The sequence below is a fragment of the Tenrec ecaudatus genome, chromosome 1 (assembly GCF_050624435.1).
Source record: "Tenrec ecaudatus isolate mTenEca1 chromosome 1, mTenEca1.hap1, whole genome shotgun sequence".
Taxonomy (NCBI): domain Eukaryota; kingdom Metazoa; phylum Chordata; class Mammalia; order Afrosoricida; family Tenrecidae; genus Tenrec; species Tenrec ecaudatus.
The window spans coordinates 75721188-75747513 of NC_134530.1; the positions used below are offsets into that span (position 1 = coordinate 75721188).

The 26326-nt window shown below is 42.5% G+C and overlaps 1 protein-coding gene across 1 annotated transcript in view; it reads right to left on the bottom strand.

Annotated features, from left to right (window-relative positions):
- Positions 1 to 251: 251 nt before the first annotated feature.
- The window catches only part of FAF1 (Fas associated factor 1), a 504460-nt gene continuing 478385 nt past the window's right edge, over positions 252 to 26326 (bottom strand). Inside the window, exon 19 of the mRNA XM_075555846.1 lies at positions 252 to 507. Within this exon, the coding sequence (XP_075411961.1) occupies positions 424 to 507 (84 nt within the window). The 3' untranslated portion in view covers positions 252 to 423. The remainder of the gene's footprint in view (positions 508 to 26326) is intronic.

Sequence of the window (26326 nt, forward strand, 5' to 3'; positions counted from 1 at the left end):
AAATAAAAAGGCCCAGGTGGGTGAGCCCTGGCTCAATGCAGCCTGTCAAGTACACAGCACTGGCGTCCCCAGACAGGCAGAACTGTCCTAGACCCTGTGGGGAGGAGAGGCACAGGTTCTACTTAAGGATCACTCGTGCTTGCGCATCAGCCACTGCGTGAAGGTGAGGCGCAGGTGCTAGGGGAGGGGAGGGCGGCAGAGTAGTGACTGTGTGTCTATAAAGGGGGTGAAAACACGTACTCACGGCTGGCAAATTTTAAGTAGTTATGTTTATTATTACTTTTCCCCCAGCAATCTTGCAAGAGGCAGAAGTGTGACACTGAACTGAGTGAGACGAGCGTGTAGGTGGGTCGGTGAGGAGCCCTTCTCTAGATGCAGGCCTGTGACTGATCAAGGAATGGCTGCTTCCACCGCAGGGCACGTTTACTCCTTTGCTTCGAGGAAAAGGGTTTCTTGAGGGAATAGCTTTACTTCCAACAATGATTTGTTTGGATCCAACTGAGTGACCTAGAAAGAAAGTAGACAGATGTTAAGAAGACTCGAAAAAGTACTATGTTCTCTCCATGGCATTCAGCCTCTATCCATGCACACTAATTTTACGCCCACTACACAACGGCACGAGCATGCTGGCATCTGTTACCATGTCTGATGCTCAGTATAACTTGTGAGGCAGGCATTTTAAAATTTTGTTTTCAAGTGAGGAGACGTGGACTCAGAGATTATGTCTCAGAGTTTGGGGGAGAAACCAGTGTTTGGCTACAGGGCGGCCTGACATTTTCCTAGGCATGTGGAGGTCCCTGGCATCCTGCAGAACTCAGCCTGGAGAGTCCTGAGGGCAGCGGCTCCAAGAAGAGGGCACTTGTTACATGACTAACCAGCACTGCTAGCTCCTGATGGCAGGCAGGATTTTTTTTTTTGCTTGGTGAGTTTATTAGCTTCCCAGGACTGCTGTAACAAAGTACCACAAATTAGGTACTCTAAAACACCAGGACTGCAATGCCTCGTGGTCTTGGAGGCGAGGTGATCAAAATCAGGTGTCAGCAGGCCTATACTCCCTCTGGAGACTCTAAGGGACAATAGTTACCTCTGAGTTTCTGGTATTGCCAGCAACCCTTGGCTTGCCTTGGCTTGAGGCCTAATCGCTCCAACCTCCACCTCTGTCGTCACACCTGGCTTTCCTCCTACAGAATTCTCCTCTTCCTATAAAGGCTCCAGCCAGCTAAGAGGAGGCCCACCACAATGACTTCATCTTGACTGGGTTACATTTGCAAAGATACTCTTTCTAACTGAGGTTACATTCATTGGTACTGGCCATGAAGACTTCAACCAATCTCTTTTTATCTTCTCCAAACCATGGTAATGGGGCTGATCTTCCTGCCCAATCTACACGTAAGAAAATGGAGGATGCTACTCTAACGTGCCCAAAGATGAAGTCCCTGACCGAGGAGTGTGAAGCAGGTGCCTGTGGGAGGCCTATCACAATGTCCTATTGGGCATAATATGTCACTGGAATAAAAATAACGGGTCAACATCAAATTACAAGTTACTTAGAAAATTAAAGCAAAAATCATTGTTTTATACTATGAACTACTGAAGATAAAGCTAGACGAACAGTGAGGTGTAATGGGCTAGGCTAATCAGGCTGAGGTGCTCTTACAGGCCAGGGACAGGGATGGTTTCTGAATCTGAGAGTGAGAGCAAGAAAGATAACCTTCCAGTTACCAAAAGGGGTTATGAATTCTAAAAAGTTGAGAAACACTGGTTTAGTGCAAAGGACATAAGCTTGGAACAAAAAAGACTCTGGTTTAGATCACTGCTGTGTCAGCTGTTAGCTTGTGGCTTTGGAGCTAGTACCCACCCTGCAGAGTTGATGTGAGGATCAGATGAGAAAAGATACAGAATTAGCACAGTGTCTGGCACAGAGCAAGTATTCAAGGAGGGCCGCTGTGTGTGTGAGTGGCTCTAAGGCTGGGCAGCTCCAAAGGTGGTGAGGGCCCGAGGGACCTGCAGGTGGGCCCGAGGCTGCTGTTCTGCTACCTGTAGGAGCTCAGCACCGAGGAAGGTGGCCTTGTCTTCTGCTCAACTCAAGCCATACCTAATGAGATAGCTGCACGGTCTTCTACTCACTGGGGAGTCCCCTGGGGGGCAAAGGCCGCAGAAGCGAGTGCCACAGTCAGGCTAGAAAGCTGAAGGAGGAACACTATCCTCTGACTGTATCCAGAGGGAAACCCAGTATGCCCAGGAGGGTCATTAAGGAACACATCCACCTTCAGAATCCCCTCTGCTTGTAAAAAAACCCGAGCGAAGCCTGTTCTACTGCTACTTCCTGGGCTATGGGGCAGATGGGCAGGCAAGATGGTAGGAGGGCCCAGCCTACTGTCTGTCTTGCAATGCACCGGGGGGCAAGCTGCTGGCAAATGTTTACCCACTGCCCAAATTACTGCACAATACTGCGCTGGCTCTACCAACAAATAGAAGAATGCTGCTGCTGCTTCTGAATTGCTGGAATTTTGTGTCCAGCTGCTTCTGTTCTTTTTGTTGTTGTTGTTAAATCATTTTATTGGGGGCTCATGCAATTCTTATCACAATACATACATACATGTGTCAAGCACATTTGTTGCCACCATCATTCTAAAAACATTTGCTTTCTACTTGAGCCCTTGATATCAGCTCATTTCCCCCTCCCTCCCTGCTCCCCTCTCGCCCATGAGCCTTTGATAATTTATACATTATTATTTTGTCATATCTTATACTGTCCGACGTCTCCCTTTACCCCCTTTACTGTTGTTGGTCCCCAGGGAGGGGGTTATATGTAGATCCTTGTAATCGGTTCTCCCTTTCCACCCCACCCTCCCAGTATCACCACTCTCATCACTGGTCCTAAAGGGATCATCCGTCCTGGATTCCCTGTGTTTCCAGTTCCTATCTGTACCAGTGTACATCCTCTGGTCTAGCCAGATTTGTAAGGTAGAATTGGGATCATGACAGTGGGGGGATGGGAGGGAGCATTTAAGAACTAGAGGAAAGTTGTATGTTTCATCTCTGCTATGGTTCTTAATGAACATGCCAGAGCTCTTCGGCATCTTCTACTTTGTTATTTGTGGTTTTAAATATGATGTTGCTGGTACGAAGGAAACCTTAAAAGTTCCAGAGCTGTGAGGACCAGCTAGAGGATGTGCTGGGAAGCCCAAGAGAGTTGGGGGTGGCCCGAGTTCCACCTTGCTGGCAGTGTGAACATGCAATGTTACAGGCTCGAAGAACATACCCAGCATTCATGGGAGAAAATGTCCAGGAAGGTACAGTGGCTTGTCCAGTTGCTTTCTGTGGGAAAGCTGGGTCGTGGGCCAGAAGAAATGAAAATCTATCGAACACCTATTACACACCAGGCACTTTAAAAATGCCATCTCATTTAATCCTTCCCAACAAGCATGCAAGCGAGGGGATGATGTGAAAACGGAGGTGCTAAATGACTCTGAGGGTCAGACACTTTGTTGAGGTCACAGCACAGTGGTTAAAGAGTAACACAAACCGAGATTTAAATCTCAGCTCTGTCACTTACTGCCGACCTGATAACCTGAGCGCCTGCATGGCCTCACCTGTACGATGAGAACACTCAGCCTCTCCGGGATGGGTTGCTGTCTGATGGTCCAACAGAGTAGCATTGGTGAGGCCGGTGCTGGCTAGGCTCGGCGGCGGGGAAGCCATTCCTAGCTGTAGCCGTGGTTCTGGCAGGGAATCTGTCCTGTGCAACTGCAAAGCTGAGGCTCTGTCCTTGAAGCCCTGGGCCCAGGTTTGCAATAGACTTTTTGGTTTCTGCCCCTCCACCTCCACCTCGGCCAGCAAGAGTGCTTCCCTTTCCTGTGGTGGATAACCCCTTTTCGATCACTTAGCAGACTTTGTCAAAGCTAACAAGGCGCTGCTGGGGCTGCTCCCCGAGTCTGGATCACAGGCATTGTTTTTCCCTCTGAACAGTTCAGGCAGGAATTTCCAAGTGAACAATGACAATCTGTTTCCATTCTCAACTGCCTCAGACTGTTGGGGACCCAGGGAGATGCAGGACACCATGTTTCTCCTCACTCACATGGTGGTCACAGTGGAAGAATGTCCTGCAGGGCTCAGGACTCTCTTCAGGAAGTCTCTCCTGAGAGGGAGAAGCCCCCAAACTGTGCCCTTTCAGAGTTGAATATTGAACTGTACCCTCCCCACAACACAAAGGTAGGAGTCCTAAGCCCTATATCTGTGGATGCGACTTTGTTTGAGAAGAGTTTTATTTATTGTTAATGGGGTCATATCAGTAGAAGAGTGTATCTCAAATCTAATAACCTCTAAGACATAAAAAGATATATTAGATGCAGAAGCATGCATGTGCTGGGGAGCACATGCCATGTGAAGACTGCCAGGGAACCAGGGCTGCAAGGGGTCTCCCCCCAGAGCCCAAGTGAGAGAGACTCTCGAAAATAAGTTCCTATACTTTAAGTACTCAGGGAATTTCTGTTACAGCCACACGAGGAAATGGAGACACTGAGGAATAGCCAACGACGGGGAGCCGTCGACTCGGGGAGAGGGCACATGAAAGGGGTGGTGGTGAGATTGCTACGGCTGCAGGAAGGGGCTATGTCAGCTCTCGTTGGTCACGTGAAGGGTTCGGGCAGAAAACTGACTAGGCAAGTGTGTTCTGCAGCTCCGGTGGGGAGAGCTAAGAGCGGCGAGTAAACATGCAGGGTGCAGAACACAGCTGTCTAGAAAGAGCTTTCCAGCAGACAGCAGCAGCTGTTAGAATGGGGACTGCTGCTTCTCTTTCCTTTATCTTTCCACCTCCTCCTCTTGTTCTCCATCATCCTCCTCGTCGTATTAGCAACTGTCATTTTTTTTGATGACCTACCACATAGATCCTCAACAAGATGGATTGATACAGTGGCCGCAACAATGAGCTCAAACATAACAATTGTGGGGATGGCACAGGACTGGGCGGTGTTGTACACATGGTCTCTATGAGATGGGATTGACTCGATGGTCCCTACCTACCATCACTAACGCCACCACCGCCACCACCTAGCTGAGACCATGGAAAGTATGTTTATATACAGTAAGTCTTCAACTTATGAACTTGTCCTTTCATGGTCCATAAATCTGCCCTCCCTGTGCATCGAGAATCAACTCCTATTCACAACAAACGCTATCCTACAATCGTTTCACTCGCTGCACGTGCAACCTTTACATACTGAAAAGGCTTCAAGCCTTTTCTTGCACTGAACTAGGGTTAAATAAGAGCCCGGTTTACCTGTTTCAATTTCACGACCCACTAGGAATAAACCACATTCATAACCGGAGAATTGCCCAAAGCTACTCTTGTAAATAGACCTTGTATTAGCCCAACAAAGTAGCTATTATTGTTGCTGTTTTACAAATATTTCATGGGTTTGTCTGACGCCAAAGCCCCTAATAAGCAGTATGCTACTGGCCAATATGCCTGATAGGCTGCCTTGGAGACATGCGGGTGAGTGAAGTCTATGTGGTCCCTGCTGTTGTTGCTGTTAGAGCATTTGACAACCTTTAGGCTAGCAATTGAGTGCAAACTGTTTGTGCCATGTAGGGGTCTTCTGTCACTCAGCTCACTGCCATCAGACTGACAGCAACTCTATATAACAGGACAGAGGAGAGCTGCCCCTGTGGGTTTTGGAGACTGTAACTCTTTTCGGGAGTAGAAACCTCATCTTTCTCCTAAGGAGTGGCTGGTGGTTTTGAACTGCTGACTGTGGAGTCAGCAGCCCAACGTGTAACCACTGTGCCACCAGATTATCAGCTGTCATTTATTGAAAATTGACTTTGTACCAGGCATTTAAAACTTATTTAAGTATAAACATTTTATACTTAAAAATACATTAAGCTTCATAATCGCTTTATGACGTGAGTATAATTACCACCATTTTACAAACGAAAAAATAGTTATGGAGAAGATTCAGTGATGTGCAAAGTTATTAAGAGCAGGCAGTCTACCTTTGGAAAGTGCACACTTAACTACTAAATGTGTTGCTGAGACATGGAGTCACACAGAAAAAGAGGCTGTATGAAATGACTCCTTGTGGTTTCTAACCAAGTTTCCAAGATAGAAGATCTTCATTTTGAGAAGGACAAAAGGTCAAGGGTATGAGGAAAAAAAATTGAAATGTTTATAAAATACGAATACAAAAACCCAATCTGAGCTTGTCTCCTGCCATTTACTTGGGACTTTACTGAATTATTGACTCTCTACATCAACAGAGAAAGCCACCCTCCGGGACTCCCTGAGGGAGGAGGGGCATTCTCAGATAAGAGGTCTGGTTTGACTCTGTCTACAGTTAGACAAAGAAAGTAAACCATCCTGACATTTTCTTCATTGTACTTGAGGAACCAGAATATTTTCTCATTAAATTAAACTGCAGCAAATTGGCTGTGCGAAACTTGTGTATATTTTAGCGAAGTGGGGACATGCTCTCTGCCAAATAGTTATTTTGTTCTGGACCAATTTTCTCAGCAAGTTGATCTTCATTATAAATTGTATTTCGGCTACTTCCCAAGGCCTCTACTCCTTTCTAAAAAGTGCAACACTGCTATGAGAAAAATGTGAATCCATGTGGGAGTTTATCTTCATAGGCCATACTGAACAAGTCCCAGATCGCCAAGGTGAGAAAGTGCCTTAAATACCGAAGTACTTCCCTCTGTTTCACTTGTGGGTGATCAATCTGAGGCTCAGAAAGGTCAAGTGACTTGGCCGAGTCATATGGCTGATGAATGGTTAGGTGCAGAATTCCACTCAGATTTCCTGCCTTCTGTCTTGGACATCTTTCAAGCCACACTATTCTGCTTCTTATTTAAAAAAAAATCTGAGCATAAATATATTCTTAATACTACAGTTGGAGCTAGTCAAGGGCACAACTGCACAATATTAAAAATCACAGTCGTTAGTATTTGATATAGTACTTTATAAGTTTGCAAGATATGTACACAAACATTAACTTATAATTACATGGGTAGATATTACCGTTTTTTATAATTACAATTGTTATTTTCATTTTACTTAAGTATGCTGAGAAGATGATGACTATTTTAAAACGGAATAAAACTTTATTTAAAAACTGGTAAGTCTGGATTTAACATTTTTATGGTAAGAAAAATACTAGACTAGTCTTTTTAGACTCAAAATATGTTTTCAGAACCTGTGGGGGCCCTGCCCTGAAGTAGTACTTGTAATTCATGTTCTACTTATAGATTTTAAAAAGTGGTCCAGAGACCGGTCTTGCCTGTGCGTGTCCCCACTGCTCGTGAGTCTGCCGTGCCGCTGTGGCCGGCAAGCTGCTGCGACGCTGGAGGCCATGCTACCTGCGCGGCACACGCCAGTGCCGTCAGCCTGGCGAATAGGTTCCAACTGACTTGCGTTTTCAAGACGGACTTGGAAGAAGGGCCTGGCGAGCCCCTTTGAAAAAAGTTGGCCAGTGAAAACTGTACAGATAGCGGCAGAACATTGTTTGATGTAGTCCCAGAAGATGAGCCCCTCAGGCCAAAAGGAACTAAAATACTGGCTGTGAAATTGCTGCCTCCTCGAAGTTGAGTCAATTTAACGGTGTAGATGGAGTAAAGCCTTGGGACATTCATTTGCTGTTGCAGTGATGCAAAATGAGAACAAAATGTTACAGGCATCCATTAATAATAAAAATGTGGAATGTACAGAGTTTGAATCTGGGAAAAATGGAAGTTTGAAATTGAATGCATGAAGGCTGGTATCTTACGAGTTGAGTGAGCTAAAGTGGATTGGTATTGGAATGTTGAGTTAGACAATTGTATGGTCTACTATGCTATAAATAACAAACTGAAGAGGAACTGTGCTGCATTCACTGTTAAAAAGAATATTTCAATATACATCCTGATGTTCAATGCTTCTAGTTATATTCATATGTGTACATGCAAAACTAGTTAATATAACTATTTTTTCAAATGTATGTTCTACTACTAATGTCACAGAAGAAGAAATGGAAGATATTTACCAACTTCTGTCATATGAAAATTGAAAGCTGGAAACAGAAGACTCAGTAGTTAGAAAATACAGTCTTGGTGGTAAAACTTGACACTGGACAATGCATGTTGCTTGCAAGATCAACGATTTATACACTGCAAATACTTTTTTCCCAACATTATAAGGGGTGATGGTTCATGTGGACTTCACTGGGTGGAACACACAGGAGTCAAATTGACTACATCTATGGAAAGATGTAATGGAGAAGCTCAGTACTATCAGAATAAAGCAAGAGGTCAATGGTGGAACAGATCAATTGCTCACATGCAAATTCATGGTGAAGCTGAAGAAACAAGTTTACAAGAGTCAAAATATGATCTTAAGTTTATCCCACTTGAGTTTAGAGACCATTATGGAATACATTTGATGTAGAAAAAATGAAGATTAGATTGAGAGAAGATATCAAATCATACATTATACATGAAGGAAGCACAAGATCACTAAAAAGACGAGAAAAAAGGACCCAAGGGATGTCAAAAGAGACCTTGACACTTGTTCTTCTTGACTGTATAAAAGCTAAAGTGAAAGGGGTTAATGATGCAGTACAAGTGCTGAACAGAAGATTTCAAAAAGCAGCTCAAGTAGACAAAGTATTATTATGAATGATGCAAAGACCAGGAGTTAGAAAACCAAGGAAAGAACATGTTTGACATTCCTCAAGCTGAAAGAAAAAAACTAAGCCACAAGTTGTAACACTGAAGGATTCTATGGGCAAGATCTTGATTAATACAGGAAGCATTAAAGGGAGATGGAAGGAATACACAGAGTCACTATGCCAAAAAGCATCGGTTGGTGTTCAACCATTCCAGAAGGTAGCATATGATGAAAAACTGATGGTAATTTAAGGAAGAAGTTCAAGCTGCATTGAAGGCATTGGTTAAAAATGAGGCATCAGCCCCTCCCCCCAGAAGAATTACTTCAGAGGACAGCACTGAAGCAGTGGCTCCATAAGAGGGACACATGTCTGATCAGAGAGCACATGGGAGTAAATGAATGGGGAGGAAGAGAGAGTGGAGCATATCCTGGTCCACCAAACCTGGAGGACGATATCCCTGCTCAGAATAACCAATGCACAGAGTGGACCATATGGCTGAACCCACTATGAGACACGACATCCCTCGCTGACCCATGGTCCTAAGGGGGGACAACACTGGAGACTCAGTGTCGGGACTGGTCCGGTCTGATCCCACCACACCAAGGCAAAACACTAAGGGCGTGTGGCAGAGCAGCGTGAGGAGCAGAGCAGCGAGCTCCCAAGGGAGTGCAAAGGATAGACTTTGGGGCCAGGGTATGGCACCCCATTGGACCCAACTGGAGGACACTCCTAGAAGTCAAGAGACAGACCTTGATTTATTTACAGGTTTCTCTTTCTTTAAATTGTAAAAAAAATTATTTATTTAGTCATTGGCTTTCTTTGTTGTTGTTGTCTTCGTGTTCGCTTTGTCTTGCTATGCCTTGTTTTTGTGTGTGTATTATTAGCTCTGCAGGTCTGTCTAGATAAGATAGGCTGGGTGAACAATCTGGTGGAGAAAACAACAGGACTGATGGTTCCAGGAGGACATGGGAGAGGGGAAGGTGGGGGAAAGGAGGTGGATGTTGATCAACCCAGGGACAAGGGAACAAAAAGTGATCCAAAATTGGATTGGAGGGTGTAAGAGACCTGCTAGGCTTGATCAAGGGCAATGTAACCAAGAGGAATTACTGAAACCCAAATGAAGACTGAGCATGATAGTGGGATAAGAGGAAAGTAGAAGGAAATAGAGGAAAGAACTAGGAGGCAAAGGGCATTTATAGAGAGAGGTATGTGTTAGTGCAGGTACTTTAGAAAAACAAATCCACAGAAACTCGTAAATAGAGAGAGTTTTATATAAAGCCCACAAGTCCAACATTAATCCATTAACCCTTATATCCAACGCCAATCCACAAAGTCCTCCTCCAACTCACAAAAGAGATGCAATGATGCCAACTGCAGGAGGAAAGCCGAGTCAGTGAATGTGTAAATATCTGAGCGCTGGCAGAGGTCTGCACACAGTTGCTCCAGCACCCAGGACTGCATTCAGGGTAGATCCATGTGGCTTCTCCTGGGGATGTCTTGCAGGAAGTGAGCCCTGCCAGCAAAAGCAAGGAACTGGCAAAGGCAGCTTCACTCTGGTCTGACCATCAGAAAGCAAGAGACCCGAGAAATAGAAAGGCAAGGCTCACAGAGCCATTTATCCTTCTGCCTTTCAATTAACCAGGCTGACACAATGAACTAACTAACTCAAGGTCTAAATACAGGCATGTACATATGTAAATATATTTATATATGATGATAGAGAGGGAAATAGATCTATGTGCATATATTTATAGGTTTAGTATTAAGGTAGCAAATGGACACTGGACTTCCACTCAAGTACTTACTCAATGCAAGAACACTTTGTTCTATTAAATTGGCATTCCATGAAGCACAACTTCCTGACAAGATTGCTGAAGACAAATGTGTGCATAAGCTAATGTGGTGAAGAAAGCTGATTGATGGTGCCTGGCTATCAAAAGATATAGTGTCTGGGGTCTTAAAGGCTTGCAGGTAAACAAGCCATCTATCTTGGCTTTCATATAGCAAACGATCTTAAATTTACAGATGAACCTATGCAAATCTGACATGATTAATAAGGTAAAACAAATATAAGCCATAATAGTAAGGAGAGGAAATATTAAAGAACTAGAGGATATTATGTGGTTCATCAGTGCTACACCATACCCTGGATTATCATCCCTTCCATGTGCCCCTTCTAAGGATTGTCCATTTATCTGAGAGGGACTGTCTCCACTACATCCATGCCCCTTCACACCAATTTGGTTGCTTGTTTTGAACTTGTGATACCTTTTCCCAGCGCCACCTCATGATCACACAGGCTGGTGTGCTTCTTCCATGTGGGCTGTGTTGCTTCCCTGCTAGATGGCCACTTGTTTAATTACAAGCCTTTAAGACCCCAGATGCTACTTTTAATAGCCAGGCACCGTCAGCTTTCTTCACCACATTTGCTTACGCACCCATTTTGTCAGGCTTAAGTTTTGATGCTTGTTTTGTTACAAATGCTATAATTGTAAGTGAACAACTAAAAGTATGTCATAAAGGAAATGTAATGATCAGAAAATATTACTGCAGATTACTCTCATTGTTGAATTTTCATTCCTAGCATGTTAATGGTTAAATATATTTCTATCCTTCACTCTTACAAATTCTTTGATTTCATCACAATTAAACTGCCAAACAATATCTAATTCCACACACAGTATTGAGCTTTTCTTGAGTTGTGATTGTGTGCAGACAATCTTGAGTCTGTAGGAGAAGAAGGGAGAAAGACTGGGCTTTCTACTCCTAGAAAGAGCTGCAGTCTCAGAAAATCACAGAGCAGTTCTACCCTGTCCTACAGGGTGAGTCAACATCGACTCTTTGGCAGTTTGGTTTTTGAGAGGCATGAAAATGACCGGTTTAGTTGTGTAGCATAATATAGTTAAACTGAGGACTGTGGGTCAAACAGTTTCAATATTGGGAAATCTGTATATTATCACTTGTTAGGGAATCATATATGCCTTCATGGGTAAAATTTGCCTTTCCTGAACCGGTAATACAGTTCTCATGTTAGAATGAAATTGTTGCACTTTTCTGTAAAAGTTTTTCTTTCATGTGTATACTTCACCAAGTATAGCTACTTGTTTACTTGAAGGAATTCAAGAAGAAAGAAAATGTTTTGAAACTGTGGTAGCAATTGTGTAACACTGTCTGATGTCATTGAATTATGGAATGTTATGCTATCTGGAAGAGATCCCAATAAAATGATTCATATTAAAAAAAAAACCTTAAGTCTGAGTTGTTTAAAGCAACATTGGTAAAAGTTAATTTTTTGCTGGGAAACACCAACTTACTTTACACTGATTATTGAATTAACGGAATTATTTTTTTTCATTTATGGAATATACAAAATATTTTTGTAGAAAATGTGACCTACAGTAGAAATCTTAGTACAACACACTCACTAAAAATGTTATAAACTAGTTCATTTCATTTAGCTAAAAGGGGATATGCCACTTTTGCATTCAATCACGGATATTGTAGTCACACTTAAAAAGTTACACTTAGATAGCTAAGACATACTTACAATTGTATGCATATATAACATAAATATACTGTTTAAATGCATATGCACGCAGAGGCGGGGGCATCACAGTTATCAGGGTTTAGCAATGTGAGCTTAATCTGGCCCCTTTAACACTCAAAAACAGGCTGCATGGGGCCAGAAAACATGGGTTCTGATTCTGGCTCTAGTGGTGCTCCTATGGACAAGTCACTTTCCCTGCTGTTTGAATTTGTGGCTTTGTGAAAATGTGGGGTTTAGTGAGTTAAAAGGTTTCAACTGGACTGTAGTTTAGCTTTAAAAATGTAAACATTTGAGTTCAAATTGAATCTTTCTTTTATGGAGTGGTTGGTGGGCTTGATTTGCCGACTTTTAAGTTAGCAGACCACCACTTTACTCATTACTGCAGACATAAGGGATTCAGAATAACAATGGTGATGCATAAATAACCACAACCACAATGTCAGCTCCTCACTAGGTCTCTTCTCTCTTTGCTGTAGGTGGTAAACACAACTCCAAAAGATCTGCCAATCTGAAGGGTCCCACGGTGCACCCCTGGCTCCTCCTGCTGTCAGCTCTTCTACGGTCGATTTCCACTCACTCTTCATGGGCAGCTGCCTGTCTCATTGGACCGTAAGAAAGAAGTGGCACTGGGTCAAGGGCTTCTAGAAAACCGTGACAGGTGCTCCTCTTTCCATTACTGAACAGTGACAGAACAACTGGGATGCTAGGGAGGGGCTTGGGTGAGCTTCCACAGCCACAGAGCACAGTGTCTACAGGCTATTTCCTCAGGGACCTTTTTAGATGGGAAGAAGGGAAAATGAGAGAAAAGTTAAAGAAAGAACAAAGGGAGAGAAAACCAGTGACAAAGAAGTAGAAATTATACCTTATAGGTTGTCCTGTTTATTCTGTGTTTTATATAGACAACCTAATGATAACCTAGCAGCAACATCAATTCAAAGTGACTTTATATAGGGGTTTTAAGGCTAAATCTTTACAGAAGCACATGATCTAATCTTTTTTTTTTTTGGTAGAGTGGCTGGTGGGTTGGAACTGCTGACCTTGTAGTTAACAGTCCAACACCTAAGCCACAGTGCCATCAGACCTCCTGAATAACGAGAGCAGCAGTTAGCATGTACTGGGCACTAACTAGGTGCTAACTGCTATCTAAGCATTACAACAATTTTGTGAGGGAGATACTATCGTCTTCACTTTAGAAACGATGAACAGAGGTTCAGAGAGAGTGTATTGCTTCCCTCAGAGCGCACAGGCAGCAAGTAGCAGAGCAAGAATTTAAAACTAGGCCTGGCTTCAACATGTGTGTTCTTAACCACTACACTAGATTACATTTAGATTCGTCCCTTACTTGGAAGTATTGTTCCCTTTGCGTAATTGAAGCATCTATCACACTATAACAAAGAACATTCCCACCTTAGGCATTTTGGGGAAATTTCTTTAGTTTCTCAGTGCTCACAGACCACTGATTGGTAGGGTTGGGGGTGGGGGTGGGGGTGTGTCTTTAGAGGTCATCTCTGTCACAGATGAAGACAGAAGATAACCCATCATTCACAGCAGTCGGGACAGGCCAAGATGATTCATTCCAGCCTGCACCTTTCAACAGACTATTTAATGAGGACACTAACTCTGAGGTGTTACTAATGCTGAAATGCACCCTGTCACGGGGAGACTCAATAGGAACCAAAAAGATGTGACCCTCTGCTTGCACAAAGGAGGGCAGCTACAATGGTATCCCCGTTGGCAGCTTTGGTTACTACCCTGTGAAACCGCAATGTCAGTAAGGACGACCCCTGAGAAGATAGGGGGCTTCTGTCAGGATGGGGTGGGGGAGGGGAAGTCTCCTTTGAAACAAGAAAAGATCCATGTATGCAGAATTAGCCTAAGAAGTATTTTTTAAAAAGAGTACAGAAAAGCATAGAAAGACTATTCAAAAAGCACAAGAGGAATGAGAACTGGCATGTCTCCTATCCTGGGAAGCCAGTTCCCAAGATTTGTCCCTTTTGGGATCTGGGAGACACAGATTCCACCTATGTAAAAGGAATTTCTACTTTACAGAGCAGCTTTCAAGTTCACTGAAGCACAGAAAAATTCATTAGTAAGGATTCTATAGTGTGGCAACAGTAATCTAGTGCAGACAGCCTGGTGCTGTGTCTAGGTGCCATGTGTGCCAAGAGACTGGTCTCTTCATCTGGTGGGGCTTTGTCCAGCCAGGGCCCGCAGGAGTAGATTGCTTCTGACTCTGAGAAACCTAGTATGCTAAACTAATAAGGCACACAACCATCATTTTCAATGTGTGTGGTGATTTGCAAAAATCTGGGAAGTACTGATCTCTGGGGCATGCCTCCCTGGCGGAAGCTGAGTTGAGGGAGGGCACTTAGGCCCTTGTGTAAGTTTCCTTGTATGCTTGAGACTAAGACTAACCACTCTAACTGGAACAGTACATATACTTGATTGTTGTCTGCCCCAGACTTTCTCCTCTAGGTATGGATTAAATATGAATGAGGCAGGAAGAAAAAAAACACCACTGCCAGGTTTTAAATCATGGCTTTTGAAAGTATGTTCTTGGGCAAGTCATTTACTTAAGACCCAAATTTCTCACCTATGAGTTAGTGACGTGATTTCCCTCTGGATCTATTCTCCCTCACACTGCCACTTGAGAGAAGTTGACTAAAACACTTGATCGTGTCTCTCCTAGTCAAACATTTAAAATGATTCTTAATGCCACAGGATCGCACTCTTTAGTTTTATGGGCTTTTTGGCTAATTTATAAATGGATGATGGTGGGGTTGATCTGAATGAAATAATCTTTAAAGGTTGTTCCCATTCCATCCTTCTGCCACTATAAAACAACAGTTGCCTGCGGATACGAAACATCTCAGGAGAAGTGACATTTGCCTGGGCTTTGAAAACTAATAGAAATGTGACAGGTGGAGACTGGGAAAACATACCATGGGCCAAGGAGCCACATAAATGGTGATTCTAACTTGCCTAATATGTTTCTAGTACCCATACCCATTTCGTCAGATAGAATCTGACTCAGTGACAGGACAGAGTGGAACTGCCCCACAGGCTTTCCAAGGCTGTACATCTGTACAGAAGCAGATTGCCACATATTTCTCTGGTAGATTCAAACAATGACCTTTCAGTTAGCAGAGGAGCACTTAACCACTGTGCCCCCAGGGATGCTTTGCTTCTGGTAAGGCACCTAAAAACAAAAGCAAAAACCCAAACAAGTGGCGGTCCAGTTGATTCTAACTTAGGGCAATGTGTCAAACCAGGCTCTAAATGGCTTTCTTTCTTTTTCTGTCCCCAAGGGGTTTCCTTTTTAAATTTTTGTTTCTTTTAAAAATTTTATTACATACTTTTATTGGGGGCTCTTACGTGTGTTATCACAATCCATACATTCATCCAGTGTGTCAAGCACATTTGGACATATGCCGTCATCATCATTTTCAAAGCATTCTCTTCCCACTTGAGCTCCTAATATCAGCTCCCCATTTCTTCCCCTTCCCTCCCAAGGGGTTTTCAATGGTTGAATTTTAGGACGTAGATCTCCAGGCCTTTTTATCCAAAGTGATTCTGAGTGGACTTGGACCATTAACCTGTGGTTAGCACCTGAAGATGTTAACTAATTGTCTCCCCTGTTACTGAAAGTATGTAGTGAGTTCCGCACTGAACTCCTGACCACAGTGGTTTGAAGCTAAGAGCCGCCCCGCAGGAAAAAGACGGGCCTGTCTGCTCACATAAGGATAAGGTCTTGGAACCTCAAAGGGGCAGTTTTGCCCTGTCCCAAAGGGCAGCTATAAGTTGGAAATGACTCGAAGGCAGGGACTCCTAGTAGGCCTGTGATGGAGGACAGGGCTCGAAAGGCAGTTTGAAGATAAGTCATGAAGGGCTTGTCTGGTTAGGTAAAAGAAACGTTTCTCCCTGGCTTTAGAGATACCTGGAGTGGCAAGCTAGATAAACTTCTCAGGCAGAGTGGTTAGGGAGAAAGTGAACATTTTGAATGCATTTTAATATACATACCTCTGCACACAAACTCTGCCTGAGAGCTGGAGCTTTGAACAGGAGTTAAAAGAATTGAGTCCCTAACGACATACACATACAAAAGACTTGCCGGTGTGATGTATTCTGATGTATTTACTTATCCAATTACCAAAACAGCAGGAGATCATTAAATTTTCTAGTTACCAGATGCAGCACGTTCAATATCTTAAATGTTACCAAGCCTCTCTCTGAGCTATTTTGATATTACATTTCATCTGCCCCAAAGCCTCTAAAATTTGAAGGCAAGAATCAGGGAGAGAGCAGATATTTTCTTTGAAGGCTGGTCCAGTGGGTGCCTCTATCATACTAAACCTACACCAAACCCCTAAACAAGAAACTCCAAAACTCTCTCTTGCAGGCAGACAACGTGCCATGGTAAGGAGCCAATGTATGGGAGAAGAAAGGTTACTAAGGAAGTGGCACTAGAAAGTGGATGGAGATATGGAAAGGGGGCTTTAGAAAAGCTCAGGGAAAATGGAATCTGACAATAATGGTTTTTCCCCCCATCAACTTTTTGAAGCCGCCCCATAAGTCTTTCACCTGTCAGCCTTTTCTTTGTGACCGCTTCCTATCAGTTCAGTACAGAAGTAGAGCACGAGCAGAGAAAGTTCACATTCTCCTGGGAGACTGTTAACCTGGTTCCTGACACCTAGAACACTGCTCCTGACCACGTGTATGGCCTTGGGCAAGTCGCCTTTCCCCCTCTTTTGAGTTCCCTTTCTGTTCAATGGAATACTGACATCTGTGGCAGCATTGTCACCGCGTTTTCCAGAGGTGTCTCCTGGGTAAGATGAGCAACTTGAAGGCAAGAACTATGTGTTTCCTGTTTCTGTGACCCTAGCAAAGAACTAGTTCAAATGCTAGTTGAAGAAATGATTGAAATCAGTGAATTCACATCAAAGAATATGGAAAAATATTGAACCAACCCTTATGAAAGGCAGATAGGAGTAAGTGGCAAAATACAAGGGGGCTTCGAAAAAGTTCATGGAAAAAAATCCATTGTCTTTTAATTTCATTTTCCTATGAATTTCTTAAAAGTCAACTCCTAGATGTTTACTATGTTTTCTTTAGAAAAGTACATATAAAATTAAATCAGGACCGGGTGAGGGGAGAAGCTGGGCAGTGTAAGATAAAATACTAATTTATAAATTATTAAGGGTTCATGAGGGAGGGGGTAGCAGGGAGGGAGGGGGAAGGAAAAAGGAAAATGAGCTGATTCCAGGAACCCAAGTGGAAGGCAAATTTTGAGAATGATGAGGGCAACGAATGTATAAGGGTGCTTTACTCAATTGATGTATGTATGGATTGTGATAAGAGTTGCATGAGCCCCAATAAAATGATTTATTAAAAAAATCAGGGCCTAAAACTCTTTGGAGAGGATGGTGATGGCCTGGACCTAATGTTCTTTATTATGCATCTCGCTAAATGCCGTTCCTCACAGACTGTGCTCCAGCGAGCAATAGCACTCTGCTATTCCCCAAATATGTCTTGCATTGGTGCTTATGTCGTTTCCTTCACCTGGACTTCCCTTCCTTCCCAATTTCATCTGGTAAAAACCTACTGGTATATATCCTTTAGGTCAAATGCTACTTCCTTCACAAAACCTGGACGGAGTGAAGAGTCCTAAATTAATCTCTCTCCTGGAACACAGGGACCGTCTGTTCATTATGGTCTCTATTTCATTTTGCTTCAGGGAGTCAACCCATGTTTATTGATGTGCACAGAAAATGGGTGAGCATACCTTTATTTCACCTGAGGCTCCTCAGGTGACTGACTGACTCCAAGTTCGTGTTTCAAAGCAATTCAGGCACTGGCAATGCTACCCACCACCCTTTCTAAAAGCACTCCTGTGCTTTGACCAGGGAAACAAACCCATTTCTGGGGGACTCAGCCCAAAGGACCCACTATAGTCCTACACTGAGTAGTAAGTAATCTGTTGTGCCTCTCTGGTTATTCTGCAATTGCTTGTGTCTGTCTTTCCAGTTAGGCAGAATTCTGATACAGGTCTGAGGTCTTACTGGCTATGGCTCCCTAAGGGCCTAATATATTGCCAGAAACAGTGGGAGCTCAATAAATGTTTACTGAAGACTGACCTACTAAATGAAGCCTCTTTCTTCCCTAGAGCCTCTCCTTGTCCACAGAAAGGAAGTCACGAGACACTGTATCCACTGGCCCCATCGACAGCAGCACAGCTTGTCAGTGATGCCACAGCAGGCTGCCTCAGAGGGACCCTCTTCTCTCATGTTCTCTGGTCCTAGGCTCAGTCTGCAGCACAGACACAGGGGCTGACAATAATTTTTCCTTGCTAACTAAACTGCTGTTGGAATTGGCTAATTAGAAGGATTTAAAAAATCTTAATACCCCAAGCAGAGAAAACTGGTTCTGAATTCTCAAGCAACATTTTCGATGCAGTTGAATAACCTTAAGTAACTTAGCTGCCACCTGATCCTAAGCTCAGGCTCAAATAAACAAATGTGAAATATTGTCAAAGCCTCAGCTTACAGAAGCCTCCAGCTACTACAGTTTAAGTAAAAGCTTAAGTCTCCATAAATGCCATTCTCATAGGAAAGGCGAGATGATCTAAGTAAAGCTAGTAGGTAAAGGAAGAGAATAATTTTATTCTAGTTTTTAGAAGAAAGTTGTCAATGAGGCAGGTATTACCTAAACCCAGATAATTTAGTCAAGTAATCACATAGTATTAGAACCAAAGGAAGATTATTAAGAATGAAGCAATTTGAATCTTTCCCTATTTCAGAAGAAAAACACAAGACCTAGAGAACTACATTTCTTGATATGACTAAAATAAATAGTTACAAGAGTCAAGATTATGTCCCAGGATAATGCCTGGTTGCCAGCTTAGTCTTCTTCCCACAACACCACATTCTTTTTTTTAAAAACAATTTTATTAGCACTTCATCCACATGTCATACATTTTAATAATTCAATCATATCAAGAAGAGTTCTACAAATGTGCTTTACACAATTGATGTATGTATGGATTGTGATAAGAGTTGTATGCGCTCCTAATAAAATGATTTAAAAAACAAAATAAAACAAAACAAAAAGAAAAGTCCTCACAACTGGACCAGTAAACAAAATAATAAGTGGAGAAAAGAAAAAAAAAAAGAGTTGTACAATTGCCATCCCACATTCTTCGGAGAATGTCTTGCTGAAGAAGTCAAAAGGAGAGGCTGACAAGTGGCTGTTAAAAGTCACCCAAAAACTGAAACCAGTTGGACCAATTCTGAAGCTTAAACTCTAGAGAGAGACTCCATGCTTCCCCTACCAGATTTGGGAGTTCTACTCTGAAGAAGAGAGGCTAGAGGGCAGGGGAAGGGAAGAGAATAAGGGATACGTGAAGTTAAATGTCACTGGAATGTGGCCTTTCTCCTGTCCATCCTTAAACCAGTTACCCATGAGTTAGCTTCTACCTGGTGAGCTGGAAAATTCAAAGAAAAACAGTGGGTGCATAAATGGGTAGGAATATTTTATTTTCTTTCAGCTATTTACAAAACAAGTCATTTTTGGAATGTGTATGTACTACGTATCAGAAACCATGCTAGCTATTAGGATCCAACAGCAAAGAAGATACTCACTGTCCTCAGGGGTGTAGTGACCAGGGCAGGATGCAGACAAGAACACAGTCCACTGCAATGGAGAACAGTGTGTGTGGGTGTGTGGGAGGGTGCGGGTGGTGGTGGTAGTGGTGGCGGCGGCTACAATGGGGCAGAGGACTCCAGGGGAGCAGGAGGACGGTAAACATCTCGTTCAGTCCTAAGGGGTTAATCAGTGCTGAACCTTTTTTCGGATCACAGCCCAATTTGTAACCACTACGCCACCTAACACAGCTCTGAACCTTTTTTCTAACTGAACTCACTCTAAGTAAACAACTTTCCTATAATCTACTTAGCCATTTTACTGACTTTACTTTTAAATACAATAAACTAGGGTTAGCTGATTACTATGTGTCAGGTACTGTGCTAGGAAACACATGATTCACATACAATCTCAATTAGCTTCAACTTGACATATATAAAGTTATTCTCTGTTTACACAGTGTGTATCTTTCTTTACTTTTGTGAGTAAGTGAACTTGGAAGTAGCCTTGGCTTCTAATCAAAAGGTTGGAGGTTTGAACCTACCAAGCACTCTGTGGGAGAAAGATGTGGCAGTTGGCATCCACTGTAAAGATGTAAGGCCTTGGAAACCCTGTGGGGCTATTCTACTCTGCCCTACAGGGCCACTTTGAGTCAGCATTGACTTACTGGCACACAGTAACAACTGCAGCTCAGAATCCTGGGCCTAACACTTCTCTTTTCGTTGTTTAAATTGTTACAGACCTCGGGCCAGTTGCTTTTGCTTTCCTACTCTGCATCTCATTCCCCCCTCCCACCCAACCCCACCCCTGTTAAAACAGAGATCTTTCCTGACCTAAAAGGCACCCAGAAGGAAGATCTGTTCACATAAGGTTCTCATTGAACGCCAACAAAAAGAAGGAAAGTGAAATTAATTTGGAAATAGCACAAGAATCTACAGGCTTGGGACTCAGTCACAGACATTAAACCTGGAGCCTTGAGTCCTGGGTCTGGGTGGAGAGCAGGGTGTGGCCTGGTGGAATTGGCACTGCAGGAAGGCCTGGGGGAGTTGGCATGCTGATGCATGTGCTGATGCGTGTGCTGATGCACTTTGGAACTCCAGCACTGGCTTTGAAAATTACACGGAGTGTCTAGAAAAGGTTAATCTGCGCATATACACGTTTGCAGTTGTTTGTGTTTACAGTGGGGTTATTATACAGACTTTAAGTGAGCAAAGCGTGTCTGCAGAAGCATCTGGAATACTGAGCACAGAACTAATGATTTTTTATTTATGGCTGGATGGAGTCAGATTGGATTGGATTGTATGCATAGCCCTCAAAAGTTTATTTGACATCTGACATAGCAATTTTGAACGGTGCAGTGCTTTATAAACACCTCACAAAATTAAGTCCTGGGACAATGTACATAATTTTGGAAAGGTTTAAGTACATCAACATATTTACACATAAGAACAGTCATTGCATTTTGTGTACAGCCTAGTGCGGTAGAAAAGACCTGGGATTTGGAGTCAAATACTGGTCTTGACATTTATTGTGAAACTTTGAGAAATTTAACCTTCCTAAGTTTCCATGCGCTCACCTGTAAAATGGGGACACTAGCTTTCAGAAAATGAATAGACATGAAGTGCCGTGCATTTCAAACAGGCACAAAAATACCTGGCTGTATTCATGATCATTTTTCCTCACCACTCCAAGTCTTTTATAAACATGCTAAAAAGGAGCATGTTACAAACATGTTACAAGGCCAGCTCCCAATATGGCTATGATTACCTCAACCCACTTTAAAAAAAAGTCCCTCGTTATGCTTTTGATTTGGCAGGGGTATAGAATTATGGTTTTCTTATATAATGCCACTAATTCTCTCAATACCACTGTGGATTAGCAAAAGCTTTTATTCTCCATACCATCAACTTTGCCACAGTAGCTTCAATTTATTGCGTATCTACTACCTGCTCGTCTGTGAGCAATGCAGTTCACTTAATTTGTACATCAGCCCTGTTACGGAGGCACTATTAGTGTGCTTACTGTGCCGCCTCCACCCATGCACAAATAACAACTCACCAGTTCTATGCTCAGTATTCAAGGCACTTCTGTAGATATATGCTTTGCTCAATTAGGGGTTATATAATGTGTCCAAGATCAAACAGCTAGAAAATGGTAGAACTAAGATCTAGTATGGAGCGCTAGAACCCTGTCTCCCTCAATACCCCCACCCCAGCTTTGCGTCTTATTTATTTACTTTTGTGTTCTTAGATGAGTTCCTCGATTTCTCTGCATCTGGTTTTTCTTTCTTTTTATGGTGAATTATGTTGGAGTTAACCTATCAGTTCATCAGGTTTGCATTCAATCACTTAAACAACTTGCTAACCCTTTCAGTGGATTACTCTGCAGAACCACGTATTTTAATCATAACCCCGTACTGTCTCTCCATCAGTCATCTCCTTAAAGTCCATTCTAGTCACTGCCAAGCACATTCTCTGCTGTTGATTCAGTTTTATCCAGGCCTAGAACGCACCATTCAGATCTCCCTCTGGCTCCTCAAACTCAACGGACTTCAAAGCCAACCCACAGTCCCATCTGTCGTCTTTGATTCCTGTTAATTTTTCCAGTCATTTCAGCTGGGGACTATTGAGCCACCTCTGGTACCTCCTTCTTCCTACTTTCCCAACCCTGATCTCGAAGACATTCACCATAGCCTGTTGATTCTTCCTTCATCCTGATTCTGTTGCCACCGCTTCATCCTCATTGCAGTCATCAAGATTCCTAAGGCTACCTGTCTGGTCTGCCACAACCGGCCTATCTGGTCTCCCCTTCTCAGACTCTCGCTATTCTACTCCTCCCTAATAAAAAAAGAACCATAGGTTTCAGAAAGAAAAGGCAGAAATGTGGAGTCAAAAAGACCTAGTTGGAATCATCACCCCTCACTGAATTGGCTATGTTAATTTGCTCAAGCCATATGGCAGCACAAAATCTGAATTTCTCATCACTAACAGTGGACCTAACACATACTTTAACTAGTTCAATCTTCTACTACAGTTCTTCATGTTGTGGTGATCCCCCACAACCATAATATTATTTTTCTTGCTGCTTCATAACTGTAATTTTACTACTGTTATGAACAGGGCTATCCTTGAGAAAGGGTCGTTCAACCCCCAAAGGGGTTGTGACCCACAAGTTGCGAACCACTGTTCTACTAGAACTGGTTTCATAAGGACAAGAACACTGTCTAACCTATTCACAACTATATCCCTGTTTTATGTATAGCAAGTACTCAGAGAAAGTATGTGTTAGAGCAGCAGTGGTTCTCAGCATGTGGGTAGTGACCCCTTTGAGTGTTGAGTGACCTTCTCACAGAGGTTGCCCAATTCATAACAGTAGCAAAATTACAGTTATGAAGTAACAATCAAAATAATTTTATGGTTAAGGGTCACCACAACATGATGAACTAACTGTATTAAAGGGTTACGGCATTAGGAAGGTTGAGAATCACTGTGTTAGATGAATGTACGGAAAACTCCAGTATTTTTAAAATCATTTTAAATCATACAGTTATCACAATCCAGACATACGTTCACTGTGTCAAGCACATTTGTACATTTGTTGCCATCATCATTCTCAAAGCATTTGCCTTCTACTTGAGCCCTTAATATCAGCTCATTTTTCCCCTCCCTCCACGCTCCCCACTCCCTCATGAAAACTCTAGTATTTTACCTATTCCTATCTCATTTCCCTCATACCCTGCTTCACAGCCTATACTTTAGTAACAGTAAAATGCATACGATTCACCAGCCATATCATGCTGACTTCTATTCCCCCATGGCTTTAGTTACATTCCGTTTCCACCCAGGTCTGGCAATCTTTTAAAGTGTCAAAGCCTTGAAATCCTACAGAGCAGTCCTACTCAGCCTAGCTGGGGTCACCATGAGCCAGAATCTGCTGGACGGCAAACTACTACCACCGGGCTAGGCTTTGGTCACATCTTTGTAGCTCCTTAATGCCGACGGGAGAATCTGGTGACACGAGGTATGTATTCAAAAAATGTTTATTATATTAAAGAAGGAAGATTAGCTGATAAGATGTTGTAAAAGTATCCTGTAATTGGCAAAATGTTAATGCAAACCTTCCTAAAAGGTTATAGCTCACATGTTATTTCTCAGTTCTAAAACAAACAATAATTCCCCATAATTTACAGAAAAAAAAGTGATTTCTTAACCCAGGTACACAAACCTATGTAAAGACCCTGTCCTAAGCATCAGCATATTCTAGATAGTGTATGCATGTTAGCCTCCCCGAAATCTACAGGTACTCCTTGGAGATACTGCAAGTTTGGTATCAGATCCTTGCAATAAAGAGAGTATGGCACAAGAGTAAGCTACACGAGCTTTTTTTTGCCGGGGTGGGGGTGGGACGACTTTCACTGCATATAAACGTTATGTTTCTACTGTACTGAAGTTTATTGTGTGTATAGTAGCATCCTGAACAAGTTTGAAGTATTGTGAGAATTCACAAAATGTGGCACAGAGACATGGAATAAGCACATGCTTCTGCAGAAATGGTGCTGATAGACTTCCTCGACACAAGGTTGCCACGGTCCTTTAACTTGTAAGAAACGTTATCTGGAAAGCTCAATAAAGCGAGGCACAATACATGGCATGCTTGCATCTAGCCACCCACTCACTCACTCACTCACTCACTCACTCACTCACTCACTCATCCACAATTCTTTGGGCCCCTACTCTGCCAGGCCATACAGGCCTTGTGGCAGAAACTAGGGTAAGAATGTATGAGGGACTTCAAAAAGGCTGTGGAAAAATAATGAAAAGATAACGGAAAATTTCCATGAATTTTGAAGTCCTATTATATTTATAATGTTCTGTTTACCTCACCCCCTCAAAAAATGAATAGCTGCTGAGGCTGCTTAGATGCAACCAACAAACTTATGAGATTTGACTCCTTGGTTTGAAGAACCAGGGCTATGGTTTCATGGGCTAGCCCAGCTAACTGGCCGTATAACCTATCTGGTGTTTCTGCTCTACCATCTAGTTCACTGTGAGGGCCTGCAGTTTTGTGAGTAGCCACCAGTGCTGACTGGTCTCTTTCACCTGGACTAACAGAGGAAGGAGGAGGAAATGGGGTATGTGGCTAATTGCCTCCATGAACAACTGCCTACTTTGTCATGAAATGAGAAGAAATGGGGTGCCTGACTACTTTTACTCAACATTTTGATCAAAACTTTTATAGAATAATCTTCATTAAAAAGAAAGAAAACATAGAACAGAATTTCAGATTTTTATAGATTTCAGACATTTTGCATCCATGAAGGTAGATAACCTTATATTATTGTCCTGTGATAATCTTTTAGCCTTGGACCAAAATACTTCTTGACATCTTTTTAAAACCAACCAATCATTCATTCAGTTTAACTACTAAAAATGTCTGCCTTAGACATTATTTTAAGATCTGCCTCTATGGGATCAAAGTGACAACCTACAAGACTATAGACAGGAGCCTGAGTTTAGGAAAATGGAGGAGGAATAAAAAGTGAAAAGAGGAGGGTGAGAATGGATATACAACTGAATAGAATGTAATCAATGTCAACATACACACTGTTGAATTGGCATATGGTTTATTATATATATTCTTAACAAAATATGAAGAATCTCCAAAAAGTGTGTGGAAAAATGGAATTTTTTGAAGACTCTTTGTAAGTTAAAACAAAACAAAAACAAACAAAAAAACCAAAGAAAGAAAACATTAGGAGTTCAGAGGCAAATAAGACAGTATGAGCTTACACAAAGCAGGCCTTAAAGGGCTGACATGAATGAAGTAACAATCTCCAGGAAGAAATGACCCTGTCTCTTAGCCTAGTAGAAACAGTATAAATGAATTTAGGGATGTTTCAAACAATGAAAGAAATTTGGGCAACAAAATATATCTCCCTGCTGGTTTGGTGAAAGAGAAATCTAATGATGTGGAGTGGATTCCCACTCCCAGCGACCCTATAGGACAGAGGAGAGCTGCCCCATAGGGTTGCTGAGGCTGTAATCTTTACAGAAGCAGCTGGCCTAACTTCCGTCCATGGAGCAGCTGGTGGGTTCAAAGTGTTTAGCAGCCAAGTGTCAACAAGGCGTGTCTGGTAAAAGAGAAGGCAGATCTAAAATGAGATATTTATATTTTACATCTCTCTCAATCATTTGTTATTGGGCAGATAAGGCAAACCATTTGATAGCCTGAGGAGAAAGCTGAGAGTCCAAACAGTTAAGACTGGACAAAGATTGTCTTCTTGAATCCAAAGTTTAGAAGAAAAAGTGACAGACATGAGAGAATGGTGGTGGTGGTAGGGGGGTGGGGTCGGAGAAGAAAAACAGTTTCCATTACCATCACACCAACTACCATTTATTAGATTCTTGCTGTGTAAAATTCTATATATAGTATATATTTTACATTTAATATGTATAAAAAACTCTTTGAAGTAGGTATTGTGATTTCAGTTGACTAA